The sequence below is a fragment of the Diospyros lotus genome, chromosome 15, assembly GCF_014633365.1.
Source record: "Diospyros lotus cultivar Yz01 chromosome 15, ASM1463336v1, whole genome shotgun sequence".
In the NCBI taxonomy this organism is placed as follows: Eukaryota; Viridiplantae; Streptophyta; class Magnoliopsida; order Ericales; family Ebenaceae; genus Diospyros; species Diospyros lotus.
The window spans coordinates 30258514-30284832 of NC_068352.1; the positions used below are offsets into that span (position 1 = coordinate 30258514).

General features: G+C 32.0%; 1 protein-coding gene across 13 annotated transcripts in view; it reads right to left on the reverse strand.

Moving 5' to 3' along the window:
- LOC127791942 (nudix hydrolase 2-like) overlaps window positions 1–25513 on the reverse strand; it is an 86189-nt gene extending 60676 nt beyond the window's left edge. For 6 of the 13 annotated variants that reach the window (XM_052322154.1, XM_052322155.1, XM_052322146.1 and 3 more), the window contains exon 1: window positions 17709–17788. In XM_052322154.1, coding sequence (XP_052178114.1) covers window positions 17709–17773 — 65 coding nt within the window. In that variant the 5' untranslated portion in view covers window positions 17774–17788. Of the gene's footprint in view, window positions 1–13941; window positions 14137–14282; window positions 14392–14503; window positions 14539–14638; window positions 14690–14778; window positions 14857–14941; window positions 15080–16115; window positions 16182–17449; window positions 17666–17708; window positions 17803–18611; window positions 18700–25504 lie in introns of those variants that run through there. The other 7 variants (XM_052322152.1, XR_008021033.1, XM_052322162.1 and 4 more) reach the window with 7 other exon arrangements.
- Between the last annotated feature and the right edge of the window lie 806 nt (window positions 25514–26319).

Below are 26319 nucleotides of genomic sequence, written 5' to 3' on the forward strand. Positions count from 1 at the left end.
ATTCAAAAGGGAGAGAGATTTTGGGGGTGGGTGATTTTATAATAATAATAAAATATAATATTTATAAGATAATATAAATTAAAAAAATTGTATTATAAAATTAAATAATAAAATATAATATTATTTAATTTAATATTTTTTAAAAAATATTAAAATATAATATTTTATTTAAAAATAAAATATAATGTAATATAAATTATTTTTAAAAATAATAAAATATAAATACAAAAATAAATAAAATATATAATTAAAAATTATACTTCTCTTTGATCAAGATTATTCGATAAAATCTCTATATTATTATTTTTGTTTTTTAATTTGCACTATAAATGTTGGAGGTACTTGATATTAATTAATTGCTATATTTTTAGTTTCATTTTTACTTTATACGACATATCAAGTGCTATCAAATGTACGATATCTGGTTGTACTGATATTGGGATTCTTCATAAATCTTGGTCAATTGATTCATACATATAGAATTATAGAATATTACAAATAAAAACAATCTTAATATGGGTATTACTCAAAAAATTTGGTGCATCCATTTAGTGTCGTACCTGAGATTTGGGAGCCCTGAGGCGAAATGTAAAAATGGGCCCCCCAAATCGTAGACTACATTTAAATTTTATTTTTTTATAATAAAATATAAAAAAATAAATAAATATTTATACCATATCAACAAATAAAATTAAAATTTTTCTAAATTATCAATTAAAAACTACTCTAAACTGTAAGCAAAAATATCAAATCAAGTTTACATAATCAGTTGTTTCGCCAACATCAATAAAATAGACATAGCTATCCAATAATCAAAATCTCCCAATACATCATAAACGAAAAACGAAATGATTCATGAAGGAGAAACTAACCGTAACCGCTGAAAGTTGATTCGTTGAAGCTAAGCACTAAGCAAATATGCTTCAAAGACTGAATCTGATTATCCGAGGCAGCGCGAGCAAAGACAGGAGATTGAATCTGGAGGCTGAAGCGACAGAGAGCGTTTGAGTGAGGCAACGAGCCACCGGTGACCAGCCATGAGGGCGAGCAATCGCCGACCAAGCAGCAATAGGCGAGAAAGCGAGGGCGAGAGCAACAGGGCGAGCTCGACGAGGGCAAATGGTGACGATCCGAAGGAGCAAGGAAATGAGAGCGAGGGTGAGCCACTGATGGCGAAGGTGAGCCGGCAAAGGCGAGACGCGAGGACGAGAGCAACGGAGATGGAGTAACAGAGCGAGAAAGGGCAGCGAAAGCGAGAAGGGTACAATGAACATGAAGCTTTGCAAGGGGAAGGGGTAGACTGTGGTCTATGGGCGGCTAGGCTGGGCAACTGGGCCCTTACCAAAAGAGGGGTTTCCAATTTATAGGCCCCCAAATAGCCAAATTTTCATGGGCCTCATGAAAGGTCCGGCCCTGCATCCATTCCAATGATAGAATAAATTTCTTTTAGGAATTTCTATATATTTTTTGAGAAACACTTCTTGATTTGTATAGAAAGTATATATCAAAATTATTTAAGTAATATTTTGTCCTTTTGGATGCATTTGTCCATATGATCATTGATCAATACATTAATTTGATTTTTTTTTCATGTGTATATATATTTTTTTGTTCTAGAACGTGAATGATCTCACTGATCTCTACAATCTCATTTAAAATTTAAAAAAAAAATATTTTGAGATAATGATATGATCCAAATGTTTATGGTAGATTTTTTGTATTGAATTTCTATTTATAAATTTGTGATCATTGATCAATACATTAATTTGATTTTTTTTTTCATGTGTATATATATTTTTCCTCTAAAATGTGAATGATCTCACTAATCTTGCAATCTCATTTAAAATTTAAAATAATAAAAAAATTACTTTGAGATAATGATATGATCCAAATGTTTATGATAGATTTTTTGTATTGAATTTCTATTTATAAATTATTGTAATGTTTGTTGTTTAGATGAATGAGAATTTATTCTAATTTTAAAAAAAGTTTACTTATAGTGCTTGTTAGATCTATGGTTGAACTTATATGAACCAATAAAAAAAATAACAATAAGATTAATAAGAAGAAAAACTTACATAAGATAATGCGTAGCATGCATGCTCATATCAAATTAAAAAAGTGTCATATGCAATATTCCTTAAATTACTTTTCAGTTTCATTCAATCACATTAATCTTTCTATCACGAGTATGTGTTGATTTATCAAATATATTGAAGATAAAAAAAAATGAAGAGAAATAAAAAAACTTAATTAAGAAACATGCCTAGGTTAATCCAAATAATTAAATTGGTATTATCAAATATTAATTTATTATCGAGAAAATTAATGATACTTCAACAAATGAGTGAGAAAATTTTTATAAGATGCATGATTTCATTTGAACCATAAACCATTCAATCAAAAATTTTTATATGAAAACTTGTATTCTATTATATATAATCTTTTTATTACGTAATCATATTTTGATTAAATGGCGCCAAACCCAGCCCGCCTGAATAATGTAGTGAAATTTTTTTTCATACTGCGGGTTGTCCATATCTTCTTCTACACTTGTTTTATTTAGAGTGGATAAGATTTTTGAATCATATAACTAATCAAATTGACATATATATATTTAGCGACAAAACTATTCCATCTCGAAATAATTTTTTTTATTTAATTTTTTATTATTTAGTTTAATATTTAGCGACAGAGTTATTTGATTTTATTTTTATTTAAATTTTTTATTATTTATCGAGCAAACTTTCTTGCTAAATAATTTTATTTTTTTTCTTATTTAGCGAAGGAATTTTATGTTTCTAAATAGTTTTATTTTTATTTATTTTTTTATTATTTAAAGACGAAAATTGTCTGTCGCTAAATAATTTTATTTTTATTTAATTTTTATATTATTTAGTGACGGAAGTTGTCCGTCCTGAAATGATTTTATTTTTATTTAATTTTTTTCTTATTTAGCGACAAAAATCCGTCGCTAAATGTTTTTTTTAATTTTTTATTTATTATTTGGTGACAACAATTGTCTATCATAAAATTATTTTTATTTTTATTTAATTTATTTTAATATTTAGTGATGGAATTGTCCGTCACTAAATTATTTTTATTTTTATTTAATTTTTTATTTATTATTTGGTGACAAAAATTGTCCGTCGTTAAATTATTTTTATTTATTTTTTTATTATTTAGTGACAGAATTGTTCGTCACTAAATCATTTTATTTTTATTTAATTTTTTTATTATTTAGTGATAGAAGTTGTCTGCCGCTAAATAATTTTATTTTTATTTAATTTTTTTCTTATTTACCGACTGATTTTTCCTTCTCTAAAAGGTTTTTTTATTTATTATTTGGTGATAAAAATTGTCTGTCGTAAAATTATTATTTTTTTATTTAATTTATTTTATTATTTAGTGACAAAACTGTTCGTCGCTAAATCATTTTTATTTATTTTTTAATTATTTAGCGAAAATATCAAATTTTAAAAAAATATACAAAAAATTTAGTGAAGGAATTTTTTGTCGCTAAATTAAAAAAATATTTAAAAAATTAGTGATGAAAAATTCTGTCGCAAATCTGTCACAAAAATTTAGCGACGGAATTTCCGTCACAAATCCCATCACTAATTAGCGACAAAAAGTTTCCGTCACTAATTTTCATCACTAAATTGAGTTTTTCTTGTAGTGAGGTAATATAACATGCATAGATGTGACAAGATGCACATAATTCATATATATTTTGGAAACCTTCATGAAATTCATGCTCAATTTAGGTAACTTAGTTCACGTGTAAATTTTTTGGATAAACTACTCACCTTGATCTAATCATTTAAACTTTCTCAAAACTCGTGCCCTACCTTGAAATATCTGCCTTGATATTTTTCTTGACCAAAATTTTAACAAAAATAATAAAAATTAAATTCCCTAATTTTTCAGAATTTTTTCCATTTTTCTCTTATCTCACATGTTTGTACCCATGCACGATGCACGTGCTTTTCACGCATCTTCTCCAACCTTTCTTTTACCAACTGGCCATTGGTTTGCCTGTTTTTCTTCCTCCTTGCTCTATTCTTCCTTCCGAACACGATAGACCCTCTGTGGCTTCAAAATCCAGCCAAAACCCGCTCGATTTGGCAGATTAATCCTCAGCTCTAGCGAGTACTCAATTTTTCGGTGAGACTTTGAAACACCCTCAAAACAACACCAAAATTCCTCAAATTTTTCTGAAATTCTCTTTCTCACTTGGAGAACAAAAGCCCTCTATCCATTATCCCCAATTTCTCCCCATATGCTTAGATTTTTCATTTGAAAATTTGATGAAACCCTTGGCCAAAATTTAGCTATTTATAGGTTTTTCGGTCGTTCCTTTGGCTAATCAGGTTACCTCATTACACTGATGACCTTACCTTACGCCATAATGGCCCTAAATCCCTTCCCAAACGTTGATTTAACATCTGCTGTCGGCTGCCATAGTGTGACTGCTGACAACTTGCAGTTTGTTCACACTACTTATTGCAAATCAGCCCCCCAACTTTTTCCTTCTTTCACTTTGGCCCCTTGCCCTCAAGTTCTTAGGTTTCAAAAATTACACTTAATCCCCATAACTTTAAAAATTACACTTTTTCTCCCTAATAACTTTGAAAAATTATATTTTTACCCCAATAAAAATTACACCCAAATACAAAAAATTCCAAGTATTGCAAGCTTCACTCTTTATTTTTGGATCATCACTATTTCCTGCTAATTCAAACAAAATATCTTGTATTTTTGGAGCTTGAAATCTAATTGGCTTGACACTTTTAATACGACTTTCCCAACAAATTTGTGACAATGATTTGATAGTTAAATTAGATATGTTATCATTTAATATTTTTTATCTTTTGGCTAAAGAAGAGAATAATGAATATATGCGTTGTAAAACTCCAAAAAATGATACAGGTTTAACACAAAAAATGGCAACATTATAAATTACTAAATTAAGACTATGACAACCACATAGTGTATATAATGCTATAAAATTTATCTCCAATAGCATTTTCTACACACCTTGTTACTTTCTCTTCATGTTAGACCTGTTATCATATCCTTGCCCTATTATATCATTGATATCGAGATTCAGATTTTCAATTTCTCCTATAAGTTCACTAAATATGCATTTTCCTAAAGTGTCATCCACTTTAAAAATCCTATGAAATATTCTTCAATTATTATTGGACTAGTTGAAATATCCACACACTTTAATATGATAGACATTTGTTCTTGTGACTTAAATTTGGAGTACAATCAAGTATAATGGAAAAATATTTTGCTTCTTTAATCTTCTTCAAAATCTTACTCTTGACTTCAGATGCTACCATATGTATCAATTTATTTTGGATATTATGTCCCAAATAATGATTATAAATTTCACCATTTTGAATACTCTGGACATGTTCTTGTAGTACTAGATCAAATTCAGTTATCATCTCAACAAGACTTAAAAAATTTCAATTATTCACATGATATATTTTTTCATTAGTTCCATGAAATGTCAAATTATTTTTAGCTGGAGTTTTTACCACGACAATGATTATTTTTAAAACATTTCCCCAATGTTTTTTTATTCTTTACTAATTCTTAGTTGCACATCCATATCAATTTCTTTACTCTTAGAAAATCTCATTTCTATATCAAACCAATCATTCATGTTAAGTATGTGCTCGTTACTTGTTTCATGACTTTTCAACTTAGTACTAAGTTTCATGACTTTTCAACTTAGTACTAAGGTTTCTCCAATCTTTAGTTCCTTCATTGCCAAATTGGCTTCCACTAGGTTTTGTACCAAACAGTTTACAACAAAATTAATAAACTTTGTTGAAATCATTTGAATATACCAACCATGTTCTATCACGAGTTTCCCCATTTGATAATCTCCTCGTATAATAAAAAGTGGAGAAATGTCTAGAAGTTTCATCATTCGAAAAATCTATATCACTCTCTCTAATTGGACTTTTTTCGACTATCAAGTCTCTTAACTTAATATCAATATTTTCCCATCTTCTCGAATCATAAATATTAATAGAAACATAACTCGAGTTATTGTCAAAATCCTTAGTTTCCACGTTAATTTCCTCTTCTTCTATATTTTCTTGGCATTTTCCACCAACCATATTATTATCACAGTTTTCATCATTATAATTATCTATGGTTTATTATACCATAATCTCATTATCTCCTTATTTCATTTAAAGTTGTGTGTTTAGTTATTTCATTATTTTGGCTATTTACATCTCTCTTATTACTCATGATAAATTTTTCCAAAGTATCTTTTTGAGATTGAATCAAACTATCCATTTTCCTCTTTTTTTCTCAAGTTTCTCATACCCTAATACATATTTTCTATTGGACATATTAACTTTGCGATAAAAATTATGCAATTCAGTAAAAAGAAAGGTATCACTTTGAAAGTTTTATAAGCTCCAAGTATATAGCAATTCAAAATTTTTCTAAAATCCAAATTAGACTATTCAAGTGATTTTCCTTAATGATGATCAAATCAATTAATCCTAACATAAACCAAATTAAAATTTTGAGTGTTAATTGAATGAAAATTAATTGAATCATAGCGTTTAATTTTATAGAAGAATATAAAAACATATTGGAATTTAAAAAAATATGATTCTGGAATTATAAAAAATATTATTCTAGAATTCAAATGGTGTAAAATTGCCTTTACTCTTTTTAGGAGGAATTGATTATTCTAGAATCTAGACTATATTTGTAATCTGTGCAAATTACAATTAGAGGGCAACATGGTAGCACTTGACATCTATCAAAAGAAGATTAACAAAGTTAAATAAGACCACTTTAGAAATAAAGAAGATTAGATTCTAGAGATAAAGAAAATTAATTTACACTGAAACACAAAGTAAAAGAATAACAAGTAAAGAAGATAAACTCACCTTACAGTGATATAGTCTTCATGGGTGGCTCGCCAATTACGTAAAAATATTCAAGATTCAAGGAAAAGGAAACAATGGAAACAAAAAGAACAAAGAGCATATGATAATTGTTATTGTTTTTAATTGGAAGTTTGTATTTGAGAGATTTTTTTGTAGGGTTGCAATTGAAAGATTTATAATCAAAAATAAATTTATAATCTTAAATTTTATGGGATATTCAAGAAGAAATAGTAAAAATTGAAAAAGAGAAAACTAGGAACAATGGGAAGAGAGAACGTAAAAATTAGAAAGACAAAATGTTGTAAATTGATTGTTGGGCTGGGTGTCTTTGTATTCATGTGAAATTTGGACTAAAAGTTTGATTTATTTTGGCCTCATATTTTTCTTAATAAAATATTTATTTTTTAAAAAAATATATATAAATCGCAAAATTTTGGGGACTTCATAAATGCAAGGCCTTAGGCGGCCACCTAAATTGCTTCCTGGTCAAGTTGGCTCTGCCAGTGATTACATATCCATTTATAGTTCAGGTTGGTGAAGGCTATAGAGTCACATCGGCTTAAGAGATGGTGGGCACCAAGCGATAATTATTTTAGTGGTCTTATAATAAATAATAAAAAATATTAAAAACTTATTTTTCACTCTTTTTTTTTTTAATTGACAATATAGGCAAATTACTTAATTTTTCTTGTGATATAGTTGAACGTAAATACAATTTTTTTTTTTGAAAAACTATTTTCTACTAAAACTGCAATAACATGAATGGTTAATAATATTCTATAAGTTATCCGTGCATTTAGAAAAAAAAATTACCTTTTTTATAAAATTTAGTATCACAAGTGTGTTTTCATTTCTAAGGTTATAATTTATTTTAAAATTTTTAATTCTAAAAATAAATCTAAACCCTCAATATCTAATAACATATCATGTTTTAGAAAATTTTCAAGATTTAAACAATTTTTCTTCAAATTATCATCGTTAAGCAATTTTAACTTTTCTACATCATAAAGAAAACCAAAATTATTTTCGTAAATTTTAAATTGTTCAAATCTACTTTGAAGAGAGAAAATAGCATGATCAATTAAATATGTAAAATAATTAATCCTTCAATCGAACAGTTAGATTTGGTTTTGATCTTATAAACCCAATGAGAACCAATAGCATATTTACTCGAAGGCAATAGAACCAAATCCCAAGTGTTTGTCTTATGTAGAGCAGAAAGTTCATTAGCCATAGCCTATTGCCAAAGAGGATCTAGAATAGCTTTTTTATAGGAAGAGGGTTCAAAAAGTTTGTGAATATAACTTAAGAAACAATGAAATGAATCTGAATAACAAGGATAAGAAAAATCAAGTAATTGAGTGGACTAATAAAGATGTTGAGGATACCGAAGAATAGGCGGAGGCAGAGGAGGAGGAGAAGTAGCATGAGCAGAATCAACAGTCTCAGACATTGCTTGAGAGGCCATAAAAGGAGGGGGGATGTAACAACCCGTTAATGGGTCTAGGCATTATTGATATTTTATTTCGGGTGCTATGCGAATTTAATGATGGAATTATTTTATGAGAATATTAGTTGTTGAATTGAGCATTTGAAGCATTGTGATCCATGAGGCCATTAGTGAAATGCTAAATTTGGGTGAATATGAATTAAAGAGATGTGGGAAAAAATGTATAAAAATTTTGGGTGTTGATAAAGAGGCAATTATTGAGAGTATTATTTTGAGAAAATGAAAATAAGTGAATTAGTGTGTAGGTGAATATTTAAGATATGGGTTATGTGTATTGTGCAATGGGTTTTGGGCCAAGGGTTAAAAGGCCCAATAAAAGTGGAAGCTTGAGAAATTTAAATTTAATGGGTGTGGGCCAATAATGGAGAGGCCCAATAAAAGTGATTGATTTAAATTAAGCTTTGGGCCTTGTATGGGCTTGGTCCATGTAGGCAAGTGGGTATTGATAATGAATTTTATTATATATAATTTTGTGTGTAAAATGTTTGATTAAAGTAAAAGAGAAAGGAAATGAAATAAGAAGTAAATGTCTAAAGAGAGCATATCTTTTGTATGTGGTGAGAGAAAAAGGCAAGGGCAATGTGTTAAATTGCATAATGAAGTGAATAAAGAAATTGGAAAGGAAAAGAAAATTAAATTAAAAGTCCAAAAAGGGCTTGATAAAGTGTTGTGTGTGTGATATGTATGTAGGGCAAAATTGGAAAATAAAGCAAGGTTGGTGGGGGGTTGGTGATGGACGAGAAGGGTGGCCATACCCTCTTGTTCTCTTCTTCTCCAAGCTTCAATTGCATTTTTCTTTCTCCTTCATTTCTTCTCTCGCGGCAGCCCTCTTGCTTCTTTTCTTCATCTTCTTCATTTCTTCTTCTTCCATTGTTGATTAGGAAGCAAGCTCAAGTGGTGGGTCTTCAACCTAGGAGCAAGTTTATTCATTCTCTTGGTCTCTCCATTTTAAGGCAAGCATCCATCTCCATTTCTTCTATTTTTTATACAAGTTATATTCATATGAGTGATCCAAGTTATATATATTCATAACCTCAAATGGTGTTTGAAAAACTTGAGTTAAATGGTTGGTTTTCATCTTTTCTTAATGTGGGTCTCCTTCAAAGAGGTCAATGGGTCTTGTTGTTGGGTCTCCATGGGGCTTGTTCTTTCCCATTTTTCTTTCATGGAATGACAACTTGGGGGTTAGGAGATTTGCTATGGGTGGTTTTAGGTGTTTTTGTATTCTTTTGGTGCATTTCGGGTTGCGCCGAGTCAACTTGGTTGGGGGTTAAGTCGACTCGGCAGAAGTTTGTGTTTTTGGGGTCTTTTTGCCCGTTTTTGGCCAAGTCGACTCGTCCAAGAGTTCAAGTTGACTCGGATTTGCCCTCAAGTCGACTCGGTCGCAGCTTTGACTACTCTGCGCATGCTTCTCTTTTTTGGTCATAACTTTTGGCGTAGAATTCAGAATTGTGATCCGTTTGAAGCGTCATAAACTAGACTTCGAGGGATTTAATTTGATATACAATATGATATATTTTGGTTACGATTTGAGTGGTTTAAGGCTTTCCTAAATCTATATTACCCATAATAGTCATGTTTTAGGAAATTGTTACGTTATGCTTTTGGTTGGCATGTCCGCGGAACTCTCTTATCTTGTGTGATGCATTGATATCATTATCTTAGCGCCTCTTACCATTAGTTTGGCGTGGCAGCTAAGTTCTGCAAGTGTGAGATGGGATATCCCAATGAGCACCTGGCGCGGGTGAGATGGCTATAAACCCGGCAGGTGATGCTCCTGCCACTGTGGTGGCTAATAGATTTGATATATATGTATGCATTCTTGTTATGAATGTGGAGGCCTAGAGAGCCAATGCGGCACATGTATTTTTCTATCATTATATAAAATTGCACAAGCATGAGTTGGTGGCTTTTTGTGCTGTGAGTCACATATGGAAAGAAATGGGTTTTTATGCCATTAATTAAATTGTGCGAATATCGCTCTATGAGTTTCATGTGTGCCTTGTTGCTAAGTATGGAGATACTAATTATTGAGGTATTAATAATGTAGAAGACATGATTAAACGCTTTATGCTAAATGTTGGGCAGTGGTCTTCCATTGATTCCTATTTTATGCATGACTTCAGGCAGAGATTGTATCATTATCTCCTTTTACTATATTTATGCTTGCTGAGCCTTGTGGCTCACTTGTTTGCTTGTTGTCATTCCAGGTAAGGGAAAATCTATAGCAAAATGGGAGTCTAGTGGGGCATGAAGTTGATTGTAGATGTGTACAGAGATTTCCCACGACCTAAAGATTTTGGGATTTGTATGGAGGGCCGGTGTCGAAGGTTATTTATTTTTTGTATGATTAATGGCGCCTTTGTTTATTTTGAGAAGTGTATGGCTTTAAAAGCCTTAACAAATGTTGTAAGAATGGTTATCGCTCATAATAGAAATGAGCTTGTTTATTATATGAAGTTTTTTGTTATGTTTGCTTCTGTAATCCATTTTGAAATTACTCTCTTTCGGATGTCCTATGCTAGCGAGTATATCCGGAAGCGGGCCCTGACAAGGCACATCCTTAGCCAATGCGTGTGTATTTGTAATGTATGAAGGATCAACAATACATGGGGTATGGGAAAGTGATCTATCAACATCATTAAAGAATGGTCAATATGAATGAGGTCAGACTTGGTCATGTCATGAGTATTATCAGAAATAGAGAAGAATGGGATATGCTCAAGAAACATAACATGACGAGAAATATATAATTTTTGATTGATGGGATTAAAATAGTGATAACTCTTTCGGCCCACCCCATAACCTAAAAATGCACAGATAAAAGAACGTGAAGTTAACTTACTACGTTCTTCTTTAGGACAAAGGACAAAAACAACTACGTACAAACAAAAACTCTTAGTAAGGAATAATCAGGAGGATGTCCAAACAATGTTTCAAATAGTGACAAACCCAAAGTGTGAGAAGATGGAATCTTATTAATTAAAGAAACAACGGTGGGAACTGCTTATCCCCAAAATTCAGTAGGAACTTTCGTAGACAAGAGAATAGAATAGCAGTTTCTACAATATGCCTATGCCTTCATTTAACAACATTGTTTTGTTGTAGGGTGCCAGTACATGAAGTTTGGTGAATTGTCCCATCAGAAACAATCAATTCAAAAAATTAGCAGAAGCATACTCCCCATCCAAGTCACACCGAAAGATCTTAATTAATCACAGCATAATGTTGAGTTTTAACAGGCGCTCTAAAAAAACAATAAATAGAAAGAAAATCAGGGAGTCATTTCATAAGATAAACTCAACAATAATGACTATAATCATCAATAAAAGAGACTTAATATCTAGACCCTCCAATAGGAGAAGGTACTCACACATCAGAATTAACAAGATCAAATGGTGCAACCGAATGAGAAACACTACGATGAAAAGGTAAACAAAAAAGATTAGCTAATTTGCAACCACTATAGTCATAAATGTCATGAGTTTGCAAATCTCACGATTGACCCTTAGAAACTAAAACTTTTAAACCACTAGCAAAAACATGGCCAAGGTGAGAATGCCACAAAAAAAAAAAAAAAAAAAAAAAACTAGAAGAAGATGATTTCAAAGAGAAAGATGATAAATCAACACCAAAGGCTACAACATGCAATGGTCTCAGATTATCCAAAACATATCCTTGTCTACAGCCTATCCCAATCAGCTTTTGAGATTGAGAATCCTGTACATGACAAGCAGTAGAAGAAAATTGAACCAAGTAACAATAATCACATAACTAACCAATAGAGATAAGATTCGAGGTAAGAGCTAAAACACAATAGACATCTAAAAGCGATACATTATGTGTGTTAACAGAACCAAGACCTGCCAAGGGCAATGGAGTGCCATCAGTAGTCATAACAAACACAGACGAGTTAGAATGACAAAAGGAATCAAAAGATGTTAAGTCAAATGTGATGTGCTTGGAAGCACTTGAGTCAAAGATCTGAGGAAGAAATACTTGAGGGACGCTAGGATGACAAACCTGCATGAGTGGAGGCTGACATAGCATATGGTTGTGTGGCTAGAAACTTGTAAAATTGCTCTGCAAGATCAATCAACAAGGGACCAGAGGAAGGTGGTGCTCCAAGTATAGAAAAGTTAAAAGATGGCACGCCGGTAATTGTGTTAGCATTGGGATGATATGATCGTTGTTGAGATGGTTGATGGCTTTGTGATGATTGATGCTTCTTTAATAACTTAGGACATTGAGACTTCTAATGTCCCTTTTGTTTGCAAAAGCTACACTCATTATTAACAACCCACATATAACCTTTATTTTGATTCTACATAGATGATTGGGATAGTACAACCAATACTGAGGTGTTAGATGGAGATCACACAAATAACCAACACTTTGCCTCGAACCATAATGAGGATAATCCACACAGTACATCAAATCCCAAATAATGTCAATACGAAGATTTAATAAACAAAATCCCAATTGAGAACAAACTAGAATACTAGATCTAAACAACAAATCTGGGCCCAAAAAAATTAGATCTAAAACTAAGTTAGCAGATTTGAAGCAAGTCTGGAGCGAGTCAATTGGGTTGAAACAGATCCAGATTGAGATCTGGGTAAGTGGGCCAAGATCTGGGCAACAAACTTAGTTTTTACTTCAATGACTGACCAAGAATAGGATAGGCTGTAACAAAGAAGGTTGTCGACGAGGGAGAAGACCGGCGAAGAGGCGAATGATGACTAGGGAGATTGAGCTGCTACAGTGATGGCCAATAGTGTGATGACCAAGCAAGGGGCGAACAGTGGAGGTTGAGTAAGAAACCAAAAGCAGACAGTGCCAGGAATAAGGCGATCGAACGATCGCAATGGCAACAGGAAACGATCGACGATGGTGACGTGAGGTTGTTAGTGACAAAGGCCAATAGTCAAACGGTGATGGCTGAGGCTCCAGAAAAAAATAGAGGCAATCACGATGCAGGGGGCAAAACGACGATGGCTGATGACTATGATGGTGGCGGCGAGCATGGTCAACGACGACAATGATTCTGGCAACGGTGACGACTGTTAGGGGCGACGGTAGAAGCTTTGAAACCCTCGTTGAAAGAAGATGATGATGATGATGATGATGCAGATTCAATGGCTGAGATCTGTCAAACATTAATAGTTTGATCCAATAGCTTTGATAGCATGTGAATAATCTAAATCAAAGTAATTCATTTGTAAAAATCAAACTAAGAAAAGAAGAAAAAATAGAGGAACAAGAACAAGATTATCACAGAGCCACAAAAGTTAGGGTAAATTAAAAGAACACAAAGAGAATATATACTACAATTAACAAGCAAAAGACTAAACTACCCTTATTACAAAATACTAATTAATTATGCTAACACCCAGGATTAACTAACTGGTTTGCTTATAGTATTCATCTCGTCATTCTACCATGGTCCGAGTCCGGATACAAATGACCCGGAAAAGAGGGCCTTTATTACGAAGCCTAATTTAGAGAGTTGAGATCCTTCTTGTGGAGGTAGAGTTGGTTTCTTTTGGGGGAGAAGGCTGAGGTCGTGGGCACTGTAGTGAAGCCAGTGTATTTGTTCCTCGTCTTCTCCAAGCAGATGTTGGCAATGAGCTTGAATTGCTCGTGTTTCTGTATAAACGGTTGTGCAATGTATTCTTCAAGGGGAATCCACTGAAAAGAAGACACAAAACAGGTCAGCAACATTGGTGCTTTTGATCTTATCATCATCACGTGTTAAGACAATTATTTGGATTTGAATCTGATAACATTGTGCTAGTCCCCATGGATGGAAAGCAAGAACATGGCAAGGAAATTACTTTTGCTGCTTCAATCTCTAAGTCTTGTTTCTGGATATTGAGCGAGAGAGGTTTGAGCATGCAGACGAAGAACAAATCTGACTTCCCGAAGAACGATTTGAGGCTTTGCCTGCACATAATCGAGGTTCTCTGGGTAGGTGAGATGATTCTGAAGGAGAAGATAGTTTTGGAATGCAAGCCAAGAATAAACAATTTCAGGTAAAGCCATGCAATGCGAGTACCTGAACGCAAGAACTTCAAGAAATTCTGCCTCAATCTGAACAAAAGAAAAAAAAAACCATATATCCTTAGATCTAACTAGCTTTTTCTAAACCTCAGGGCAAAATTTTCCATCAACTAGTCAGTTAGTCACTTACTCCTGCCTCTTCTTTCACTTCTCTAATTGCAGCCTCATGGAGTTCCTCACCCTGCAAGTGAAAAAGGCTTATTTCTTTGCTTTAACAAGGATGATAACATCGCAAGCTTTTAATTGCACTGATTGAGAAGAAATGCACACCTCTTCAACTACACCTGTAGGGAACTTCCATACGCCCGTGCCTTTAAATTTGCCACTTTTTTCGTGGACAACGAGAACCTAATAAACAATAGAGATAAGACTCTCCTAGTAGACTACCAATACATGCTCGATGAGAAAAACAAATAAGCTACAGAAGTAATACCTCTCCCGCGTCGTTCATCACGAAAGCGCCAATGCCCACTCGATGCGAAGCATTTGGAGGAAAAGTGTCATTAGTTTTGGGAATCCATCTCACAAGCATCAAGTAAGATGGTTCAGCATGATGATACCTAAATCCTTGCTATCAAATTTAGCAAAACAAAATCGTGAAACAACCAGCCATAAGGACTTCAAAATATCGGATTCTCAGCTCAAAGTTGGTTTGTATTAGCTCGGTCAATGATGGCATCTCACCCACATATATTCCATATATAGGATTCAAATTTGACAATTGATAATCCAATCCAATAGAGTTTTAAGAAAAGAAAAAGGGCCAATCACAAAAATAATCCAATATTTTTCATTAATTTATAATTTTATTCAATCATTTCAATTTTCACAATTAGGTTCAAATTAACTTAGTTGGATGCAATTGCTATCCAACATATAAAATAGATTTAGAAGGAGTGTGTTTATCTCGACTTAATATATCAAGAGTCATATAATAATAATATTTATAAAAATCACGTATAAACATAAGTAAAAAAAAGAAAAAAAAATGTATCGTGAAAAAAGAAAAGAAAGAAACAAAAGTAAACAAATTATGTATAACAAATTATATTTTCTTTATTTATGTGTATATATAGGTATCACAAATATTATTATAATTCAACACTTAACATGTCAAATTAGTATGAACACATCTCTTCTAAATCGATTTCACATATTAGATAAAAAATTATATCAAATTAAGTCAATTTAGCCCTAATTGCTAAAATTGAAAGAATTAAATAAAATTACAAATTCACGAAAATAATTAGATTATTTTCATTATTAGTCCAAAATATTCAAAGCCAATGCAATTATAAAGGATAATGATATTTAATCTTAATCGATAGTTTTAATATGGGAAATGTCTAATATGTCCTTGCATTATTTTTAGTAATTAAACTCAATGCAATAACATATTAGACATTTTACACAATAAGATTATCAATTCGAAATATATTATTAGATTCCATCCTTATTGGATTGGACTATAAATATCCACATGAAAATGGATTAAATCTTATGGTCCAATTTAGATGGAATCCAGATAAAATCCAACTTCCTGCCATCTCTACCTTTTATGAATCCAGGAAAGCCAAGATCGTTGGTCGAAGGTAATGTTAATTTACCTTAATTGTAGGCTCAACAAGATGTGCAACTTCTATTGGCAATTTGATCCAAACGCCCTTCTTTCCCTATAAAAATGTAAAGAAGGCATCAATTAAAAGGATCTCTCCCCCCTATCAAACTTTGAGAAGAAGTCATCCACCATATGATTAATTAAAATCAACAAAAATAATGTTATCTAATCATATTTTATAATTTGAAATGATAATTTTTTTTCTTTTTTCCATAATTTTTCCCGATTTGAGTTTTCTACATTAAAATTATGTGTTTAATGATTTGATTGTAGTTTGTTTTTTATCCTAAATCCTAACAATATGTAATCAATTTAGAATTGGGATGTGAAAAACTCTTATTCTTTTAATTAATTTCTTATATTGATATTGATATTATATATTAGTTCTAATATCACTTATAATACCATAATAGCAAATAGTTCACGAACCATCCCTTAAGGTAGTGTTATTGTTAACCAAGATATAGATAAAAAAAATGTAAGATATTGAAAGTATTTTATTTGATGTTGGCCTGTTATTGCTTTGGCCGGCCTATTTTTGGGCTGCTGTGTTTTGTTGGCCCTGTCATATATATATAGTTGCTGTGAGAAAGCCAAGGTATATACTATTTTATGCTGCCTTGAGAAAGACAATCGTTTGACAGAAAGAAATTAAGGCGTGAGGAACAAACCCTAACCTCCGTAATCCGATCCATGCTTTCTTGATGCCATGCTGTGATTTGTAAGTATGAGATATGAAGGTAGGAGCAATGTATTGGCTTTGATGCATACTAAAAGTGCTCTGTTTATCTTTTCATTGATTGGTAAACTTGAAATCGGTAGGTTCTATAGATCTTGAGATCTATCTTGTAACTATGTTTGTTCTCTCTTGTATGACCGTCTTGATCATTGATCTAGTGGATTGACTAGGTGTCTAAAGTTCCTGCCGTGAGTAGGATTCTATTTTGAATCCGAACACATAAACTCCTTCGTCTCTTTATGTGTGTGTGTAAGCGTTGCTTTATTGTTCTTGTGTATCTATTTGCTTCGATCTTGTGGGTGTTTGGTTTCGGATATTCAAACAAGTTCAACATAAGCATATCTTGCACCTTATAGATAAGAAAAAATTATGCATGTCTTCTCCAATATATTTCAAAAATCTTAAGAAACAATTTAATAAAAATTTAAAATACTTTTTGATCTTATTTTAATCATTTTATATATTTATTCAAAAAGTATTATAATCTTATTTTGATATAATTTTATATTACTAATTTTAGCTAAGGCTACTAGAGGTAGAAGTTGAATAACATAGCCAAATGATTTAAGGAGAGAATTAAGCACCTGCTGAGTCCACTGCAATAATGAAGCTCTAAGCACAGAGGCAAAGAGCTCAGAATCCATGGGTTTCTTCATTTCAACAACAACTCCCCCATATGCATCCTCAGATCCATCAAACAATTCAATCTTCTCAACCAACGAAGAACTACACAAAGCCGCCATGAATCTGCAGAGAAAACAGAATCAGCATCAAAGTACCCGAATGCCCAGAAAATCTAAATCCATAATCCGTGCTCCATAAATGAAGTTGGGTTTCAATTACTTGACCAAGGCTTTGCTCAATTTAAGAGTATACAAACTTGCGTTGACGACGTAATCAACTAGCATTATATAGAAACTTTGATTCGATGACTATATGGCGGTTTAGCATTATATACAAGCAATCTAACCAGGAAGGAGCTCGTTGTTGAGGAAAGGTAAGAAATATTTGGCGGTTTGGCTTGGGCAGATCAACAAACAGGTGGACACTTACGTACATATCTTTTGGGTAGTTTAGTTTGACAAATTCTAAGCCAATAATGAATTGACAAACCAAAAGGGGGGTTTCACAACTCAGAAAAGAATCCGCCATAACTGATGTTTCTGGAAACAGTGGATAATAACATTGGAAAGAACAATTCAAGCTCTGGGTACAGGTGTCATGCAAAGCAAGAAAACAAGCGTCTCTAACACAATCATATAATAAAATCAATATTCTGCGAATCTCAATATTATAACCAATTCCTTATATTGTCGTGTTAACATAAAATCATAATCTAATAATAACCCCTCTTGTATTTAAATCTTAAATACGTACATGATAATTACTAATATTAAACTCTATTTTAAATCTTAAGCCTTGTCGACGCAATAATACGATATTGCAGTCTAGTTTTTGTTTCTTTAAATGAATTCTAAATGAAGAATGAAGCTATAGCTAGATATATGGGTCTCATGTCTCAACTCTCCAGTAGTCAACCACATATATATATATATATTCTGAAAGTTTCATATGTATGTATCATGTATATATGTGCATGTCCGTGTGGTGTGTGTATATATATATGTGATTGCATGGCTATAATATATGTATGTGTTCGTGTGTGTATCTGTACCCACTTGAAATATAGGATGAATATTTTGCCGGCGGTCATGTGGAGGTGGAAGGAATACTGAACGCCGCGGGGACTGGCGAGGGATGGGGGTTGAGCTACGCGGGAACAGGACGACTCGGCGGCTCGTCAATGGTGGCGCTGTACGTACGTTGGTAACGTTTTGGCCGGGAATGTTAATTGGCAATAACTACAATTGGTTCTTCTTCGAAAAACGATCGATACATATAGAGTGATTGGGTTCGTCTGTTTCCTCTCGCGCGCGCAGCTGGTTTTTGAATCTTCGGAAGGAAAATGCATCCGATTTGCAGCGAAGGATTAACGAAGCAGCGGGGAGCCCCTCCGTTCAACGGTTCCAGGTCGTGCAATATAACCTGGTGATTTCATATAAACGTATAGTTCGGCTTAATTGGTGCAGGCTACGCGTCATCGCCATATATGGAATTCACCATCTTGGGATCAATCACTCTTTATGTCATCCATTTATGAAATTAATAAAGGCCCATTTGTTGGTTGAGAGGAGAATATAAAAAGAGAGATAAAGTCTCAACTTTAGATCGGGTTAACAGGGTGTTTCGCTTATAGTTTTTTTTTTTTTTTCTAACTTATAAGCCTTTCAACTTAGAAATTACGTAAAACTTAAAGTTCTTTCAACTTATAAATTATGTAAAATTTAAAAGTTGAGTAGCGTTTAACTTAATAACGTGTTTGAATAAATATATTTTAAGTTGACATTCATATAGTTATGTGTTTGGTTTGTAAAAGTTGATAAACTATCAGAACTTGACAAAAAAAATTAAAATAAATATGTTGCTGAATAATACAAATAAAATATATAAAAATAAATTATAAATTAATATTTAAGTGATAAATTTTACCTTAGATGTTGATAAATTATATATAATTATTAAAAAATATATTAATACAATATTTTATATTTAAATTTAGGTTTAATTTATAAAAATGTTAAATATATTAATACATTAGACATTAAAATATATATGTTAAATATATATATATATGTATAACGTTAAAAGCCAATATATATTATCTGTTATATACACACACACAGTGAAGGGCAGACAACGATGGCAAAAGAAGATGGTGATGAACGTAGAAGGAGGAGATCTAGGCAACGATAATAGCGACGGTGCTAGAGGCAACGATGAATAGTGACCATGGAAGAGGCGACTAAAGAATGAGATGGGAGAGGATGAGAGAGTGTAAATATTTGAATTGTGTGAGGACAATTTTATAATTGACTTGATCAACAAAATAAGTTACTAAGAGCTTATTTGAAAAAAATGAGGGAGCAATTTATTGAGAGCTCGTTTGGCTAAGTAGTTTGATCGCTTATAACCTAATTATTTAGCTTATAAGTTATCAAGCTTATTTTATTGTGTGTTTGGCTTGTTAAAAAGCTTAAAAGCTCTCATACTAGCTTTTTTCCAAAAGCTCTCATATCTGCGTTGACCTATTAAATGATCATTTTACTCTCCTAGATTCAAGCTCTTTTCAACCATACCCCATCTTCATCCTCTCCATCAACGCATCTCTCGCCATCACTTTCATTGTTGCCCTAGCCCGTCATCGTCTTTGTCGCCCCAACTGTTCTCATCTCGTTATCGCAGTCACTTGTTACAGTCGTCACCTATAAGTGTATATATACTATATATATATATTAATCTAATGATAATATATTTGAAGAAAAAAATAAAAGGTGTATATATTATTGTATTGATATATTTTTTAATAATTACATATAATTTATCAATATCTAATAATAGAATTTTACATTATTCAACGACATGTTTATTTTCATCTTTTTATCAAGTTCTAATAACTTATCAATTTTTTAAAACCAAATATATAACTATTAACTGATTACTTAAATGTACATTAATTTATTCAAACATATTATCAATTTAAACGCTACCTAACTTAAAACTTTTACACCACTTAAAAGTTGCAATTCAAAATGCTCAGCCAAACAAACATTGAATAAGCTACTAAAATAACTTATAAACTCAATAGAGTTTACACTCTTAAATTTTAACAAACGCATAATAAATTAATTCATGCAACTTATAAACTAAGGTAGCGTTTGTTAAAATGAGCAAAATAAGAGAGTATCAAGATAAGATCAGAATGCTTTCTGGACCAAGATATGAAATAATCAAGATAAGGTTGGGATGCATTCTAAAATTTTTATCAAGCTGTTTGTTAAATTTTTTAAAATGCACTAAATGACACAATTGTCATTTTTTTTTTATCTATAAAAACCAAGATATGCTTATCTTGAGGGGGGAGAGATAAACATATCTTGAACAATCAAGATAAGAAGTCATTAATGACGATTTCAAAAAATTGTTAAATAAATTTAACAAACATGTTGGAAAGTATAGAAGTTCCGGATGCATCCCATATCTTGACTTTTCCATCTTATATCTTGATTAACAAACGTCTCCTAAAAGAATAGTTTGTAAGTGGTCAAACGGATATCCCAAACACCTTCTTAATAGTGAAAAGACTAGCGGAAGCCATAAATGACCCATAAGTTGGGTAGGCGACGTTAGGGTTATTAGTGTTGTGATGGTCATTTATTGGAGGGAAGTTAGATTCATTCCAACATTAATTACATTTAACTATCATTTCAGGGTAGGAAGGACTGAATGACTTTATGTTTATTTCCAAGAATAGATAATTACTTTAAAGACATTTAGAGTGTGATTGTATTTAGTTGAAAAAGAAAAATATTTTTTATTTTTTATGAAAAATAAATTCCACCACCCCTTTAGAATCAATTTTTCATAGAAATTATGTCAAAATATATTTTAAATGATTGTACCATGGAATTAAATTCCATGAAAAATGTTGTGGGTCAAACAACAAAAATGTAATTAAATTTCTTGATATGACATTTTTCATTAAAATTTCGTGCTATCAAACACACTTTTAGTACTTTTTTCAATTTGTATGAATTAGTAGTTGTGAGTTATCTTCTTAGAGAGGAAAAGGTCTATTCTTGCTATTATTTATTATTGACCAAATCAATACAAAAGTAAAAATTATACAAAAAAGAAAACATTTTTGTCAACTTAAAAGTATTTTTCTTGGAAAAATCTTTATTTTTGTTTCTACATTTTTTTTCATATGACCACTTGAATTTTTGATTGTTTTAATTACAATAACTCTGAACTTATATTTTTAAATCAATTTAACTCATATATTTTGACGTGAACATAGTAATACATGTATTTTATTATCTCATTTTACTTTTTTTATATATAAAAGTATAAAAATTAAAATAACTCAAAAATACAGGTCCGATGATATAATGGAAAGAATAAAAAGTTCAGATTATTACATGAAAAAAATATAAAAATATATGAATTAAATTGATTTAAAAATTAAATTCAGAGATATAATTGAAATAATATAAACTTTAAATAAGGTAGAAGTACAAAGATAAAAATATAAATTTAACCTATTTTTTCTCCAAACAAGCCATAGTATTTTTCTATGAGGACCCATTAAACAAGCCACCAGACCTGACCAGCCCTGTTATCATTTAATGTTGGAAGTCGACTGTTTTCAGAGTATATAATCTTAAAAATATAAAGCACTTGCTCAAGTCCTCCTTTTATCATATATATATTTGCATATAGTTCAAAATACAAAGTTTAGTAAAATTGCCCAGAAGGTGCAAAAGCTCGATCTACAATACACGAGATTATCAATGAAATAAACAAAAAAGGAAAATGTAGGAGCATTTTCCAAGAAAGATTTGGCTCAAGACCAGCGTCCTTCACGTCCAAGGAAAATGCTCAAGTAACGGGTTAACCTCAAAATTAATTTTTGTAAATTAATAAAATTTATAATAATGAGTGGATTTGTTATTAATTTTACGGATCTAGTATTAATTTTTAAATAAGGTTATTATAAATTTTAGATAAAATTATTATAATTTTTGTTAATTTATAAGATTTATTTATTGAATTTATTTTTTATTATAGTATTTCGACACGAGAAACAATCCATACTTGTGAGAGGAGGTCATGGATTTTAGAGGTAGATTGGATGTTATGCACTGAGGTATTTAGGATAATCTCTTAAGATTTTGCTCTTCGTCAATGAGAGTCGGAGTTGAGTAGAAACTATATCGCTGCCTTAGATCAAGTGTTAAAAAATTTTCATCTTTGAGCTCGAGTTAAATGGTCGGTGAAAGAGGATTGGTATTCCCATTTCTTATTTCAAACTATGATGGCTCCGTAATAATCGTCATATCCTTAGCCTCCAGAGTTCAAATGGCTCGACGATAGAGTCTAAGGAAAAAGTAGTAATGGTTTCCTACTACCAACATCTCCTAAGAAGTAGTACTCGCGTGGCAAGTTTACAACCTGATGAAATTGCTCCCTTTGTGGATAGACAACTAACTCAAAATTAATAGATAGGGCTTACCACAGTTGTGACCCTAAGGAAGTCAAGCAATCCCTTATAAAACTTACTAATCCATTTTATTCCAATCCCAATAAATCAAGTTACATTAATTAAAAACCATCAGTGGTATCAGACCTACGTTTGATATTTATTCGAGATAAGCTAACACTATGGCCATTGCATTCCACTCACCTATTCCAATTTCAATTTTTAACGACAACAACTATGATTTTTGGTTTATCAAAATGAATGCCTAATTTTATGCCAAAAATTTGTGGGATGTCGTTAATAATAGGTACACTATGTAACATCACGCATCAAGCGATAGGAAGAACCGGAACAACTTACCTTGATGGGTCTACGGGAACTTCCCAATGGGTCATCCATCCTTGAGTTTCCCCAGCTCAAGCACGCTTAACCCAGGAGTTCCTTGCCTATATTCAGCCAAAAAGGTATCCAACTGGTGTTATTTCCTTCCTTACACTATCATCAATATATATTAACTTTTTTGAACTCTCGGGATATTACATTCTCCCCCCTTGAGCACATGATGTTCTCGTCATGTGACCTTATAATTGATCTCAGATCTTCTCCTCTTTGGAGGCTGCCATCCTAGAAGCCTGCCAGAAACCGTTCCTTGAACAGGCCCTTGAGCCCCAGCGTCACTCCCCGCCCTCATTGGACTACCTTCACCAAGGGTCGGCTCTGATACTATCTGTAACATCTCACATTGAGCGATAAGAAGGATCGGAACAATTTACCCTGATGGGCATACATGAACTTTCCAGGGATCACCCATTCTTGAGATTCCCCAGCTCAAACACGCTTAACCCCGGAGTTCCTTACCTATATTCAGCCCAAAATGTATCATGTTAGTGTTATTTCTTTCCTTACACTATTCTCGATATATACTAATTTCTCTGAACTCTCGAGATATTACACACTATCCCAGATGATTGACATTTCCACTTTATCTGCGGCACAAAAGAATGAACTAAAAGAGAATCAACAAAAAGATTCTCTAGCTCTCCTAGCTTTATAAATGAGCCTAATGGATGAATACTTTCTGAGGATCTTGGGAGTAGAAACTGCAAAAGCGGCTTGGGATAAGTTGTATGAGAAGTTCAAAGGGAGTGACATGGTACAAACTTGCAAACTTCAAACTTTGAGAAGAAAGTTTGAAAAATCAAAAAATGAAATATTCTGATAGTGGAAAACAATATTACTCTAGAGTTGATGAAGTGGTAAATCAACTCAAAACTTATGGAGATGAAATTTTTTAAAAGAAAATTGTTGAAAAAATTCTAATTACCTGCACAGAAAAATATGACCCAATTATTGCAACCATTAAGGAGTCTAAAGCAAAGTCATCAAGCTAATTTTTTTGAAGCAAAGTTGCTGCAAAAGAAAAGTTAGATACGTGGTATTTAGATAGTGGTTGCAGTAATCACATGCCAAAAGATGAAAATATTTTTTGCAACCTTGATAAAACAAAAACAAAAATAAAAATTGAAAATAGTGAATTTTTGGAGGCAATTGGAAAAGACACTATTGCTATTAACACAAAAAAAGCAAGAAATATATTAAGGAAGTGCTCTTGGTTCCTAGCTAGTATATATAGACCATAATATACTGAGTGTTGGTCCAATAATGATGGAAAAAATGTTACTTTCTACAATTTGAAGGGGATTCTTGTACAATCCATGACAATTAAGATAAATCCCAAATAATTACAAAAGTTAAAATGAGAGAAAATCAATATTTTCCATTCCATGGAGAGATGCAAATAGAGTGGCAATGGCGGCCCAAGTGGACGAGTCATGGCTATGGCACAAAAGATTTGGACACAAGTCCCCAGATTAAAGATTCTACAACAAAAGAATATGATGAGAGATTTACCAACTATAAAAGAGATTGACAGTGTTTATGAAGGGTGTGTACTCGGGATGAAACAATTACATCAGCAACCATTTCATCAAGTAAATCTTGGAGGGTTAAGGAGCCATTGGAGTTAGTTCATACAAATGTCTGCAGTTCAATGCGTGCTCCATCACATGAACGAAGCAAGTACTTCATTCCCTTTATTAATGACTACACTCGAATGACGTGGGTCTATTTTTTATAAGAAAGATCACAAGTTTTAGAAATTTTCAAAAAATTTAAAGCTCGCGACAAAAAACAAAGTGGTCACTACATAAAGACACTAAGCATTAATAGAGAAAAATAGTATACCTCTAATGAGTTCAAGATGATTTACAATAATACAATATTGCAGTCCAGTTTTTGTTTCTTTAAATGAATTCTAAATGAAGAATGAAGATGAGTGTTTGTGCAATAGTGTTAGTGTCCTTGGAAGCCATAGCCAGATATACAGGTCTCCAGTAGTCAACCACATATATATTCTGAAAGTTTCATATATATGTATCATGTATATATGTGCATGTCCCTGTGTGTATATATATATATATATATATTTGATTGCATGGCTATAATATATGTGTGTGTTCGTGTGTGTATCTGTACGAACTTGTAATATAGGACGATTATTTTGCTATTCAACGCCGCGGTGACTGGCGAGGAATGGGGGTTGACCTATACATGGCCACGGTTCATGAACCGCTGGTGGCGGTTCATGAACCGCCGATTCCGGTTCAAGAAATCTTTGAACCTGAACCGAACCGCCCAAGGGCGGTTTGGGACGGTTCGGTTCTGGTTCCGGTTCGTGCCGGTTCGGTCAACGGTTTGGACCGGTTCGGTCAACGGTTTGAGCCGGTTCGGTCAACGGCTCCGGTTCAAATCGAATTTTTTTAATTTTTTTTAAATATTGTTGTATTCAATTTTGGTCCTTGTTCCGTTGTTCGGTTCGGTTTGGTTTCGATTTTTAATTATTAAATGTAATTGTAAATATAAATATTCTCAACCATATTTTTAATAAAAAAACACTACTAAAAATTGAAGAAATATAAGTAATAATTTCATTAAAAATAATTAAAACAACTAAACAAGTATGTAATACAAGTAATTAATTTTTACAAATGTGAAAAATAAAAAATAAAAAATAGAATTAGACTTAATTTCATTAAAAAATAATTACAACAAAAATGTAAAATAATGATAAAATAATATAGTAACAAGTAATAAATAATTAACAATATAATTGAATAAATTGATAAATAACAAAATGAGAAGATTGAAGAAATTGAAATTGAAATATTAAATGAGAGACAAAATTGAGAGAATAATAGCTTGAGACTTGAGAGAGAGAGAGAGAGAGAAAGTGTGAAAAAGAGTGGGGGAGGGAGGGGTATATATAGATAGGAATTATAAAATTAAAAAAAAAAT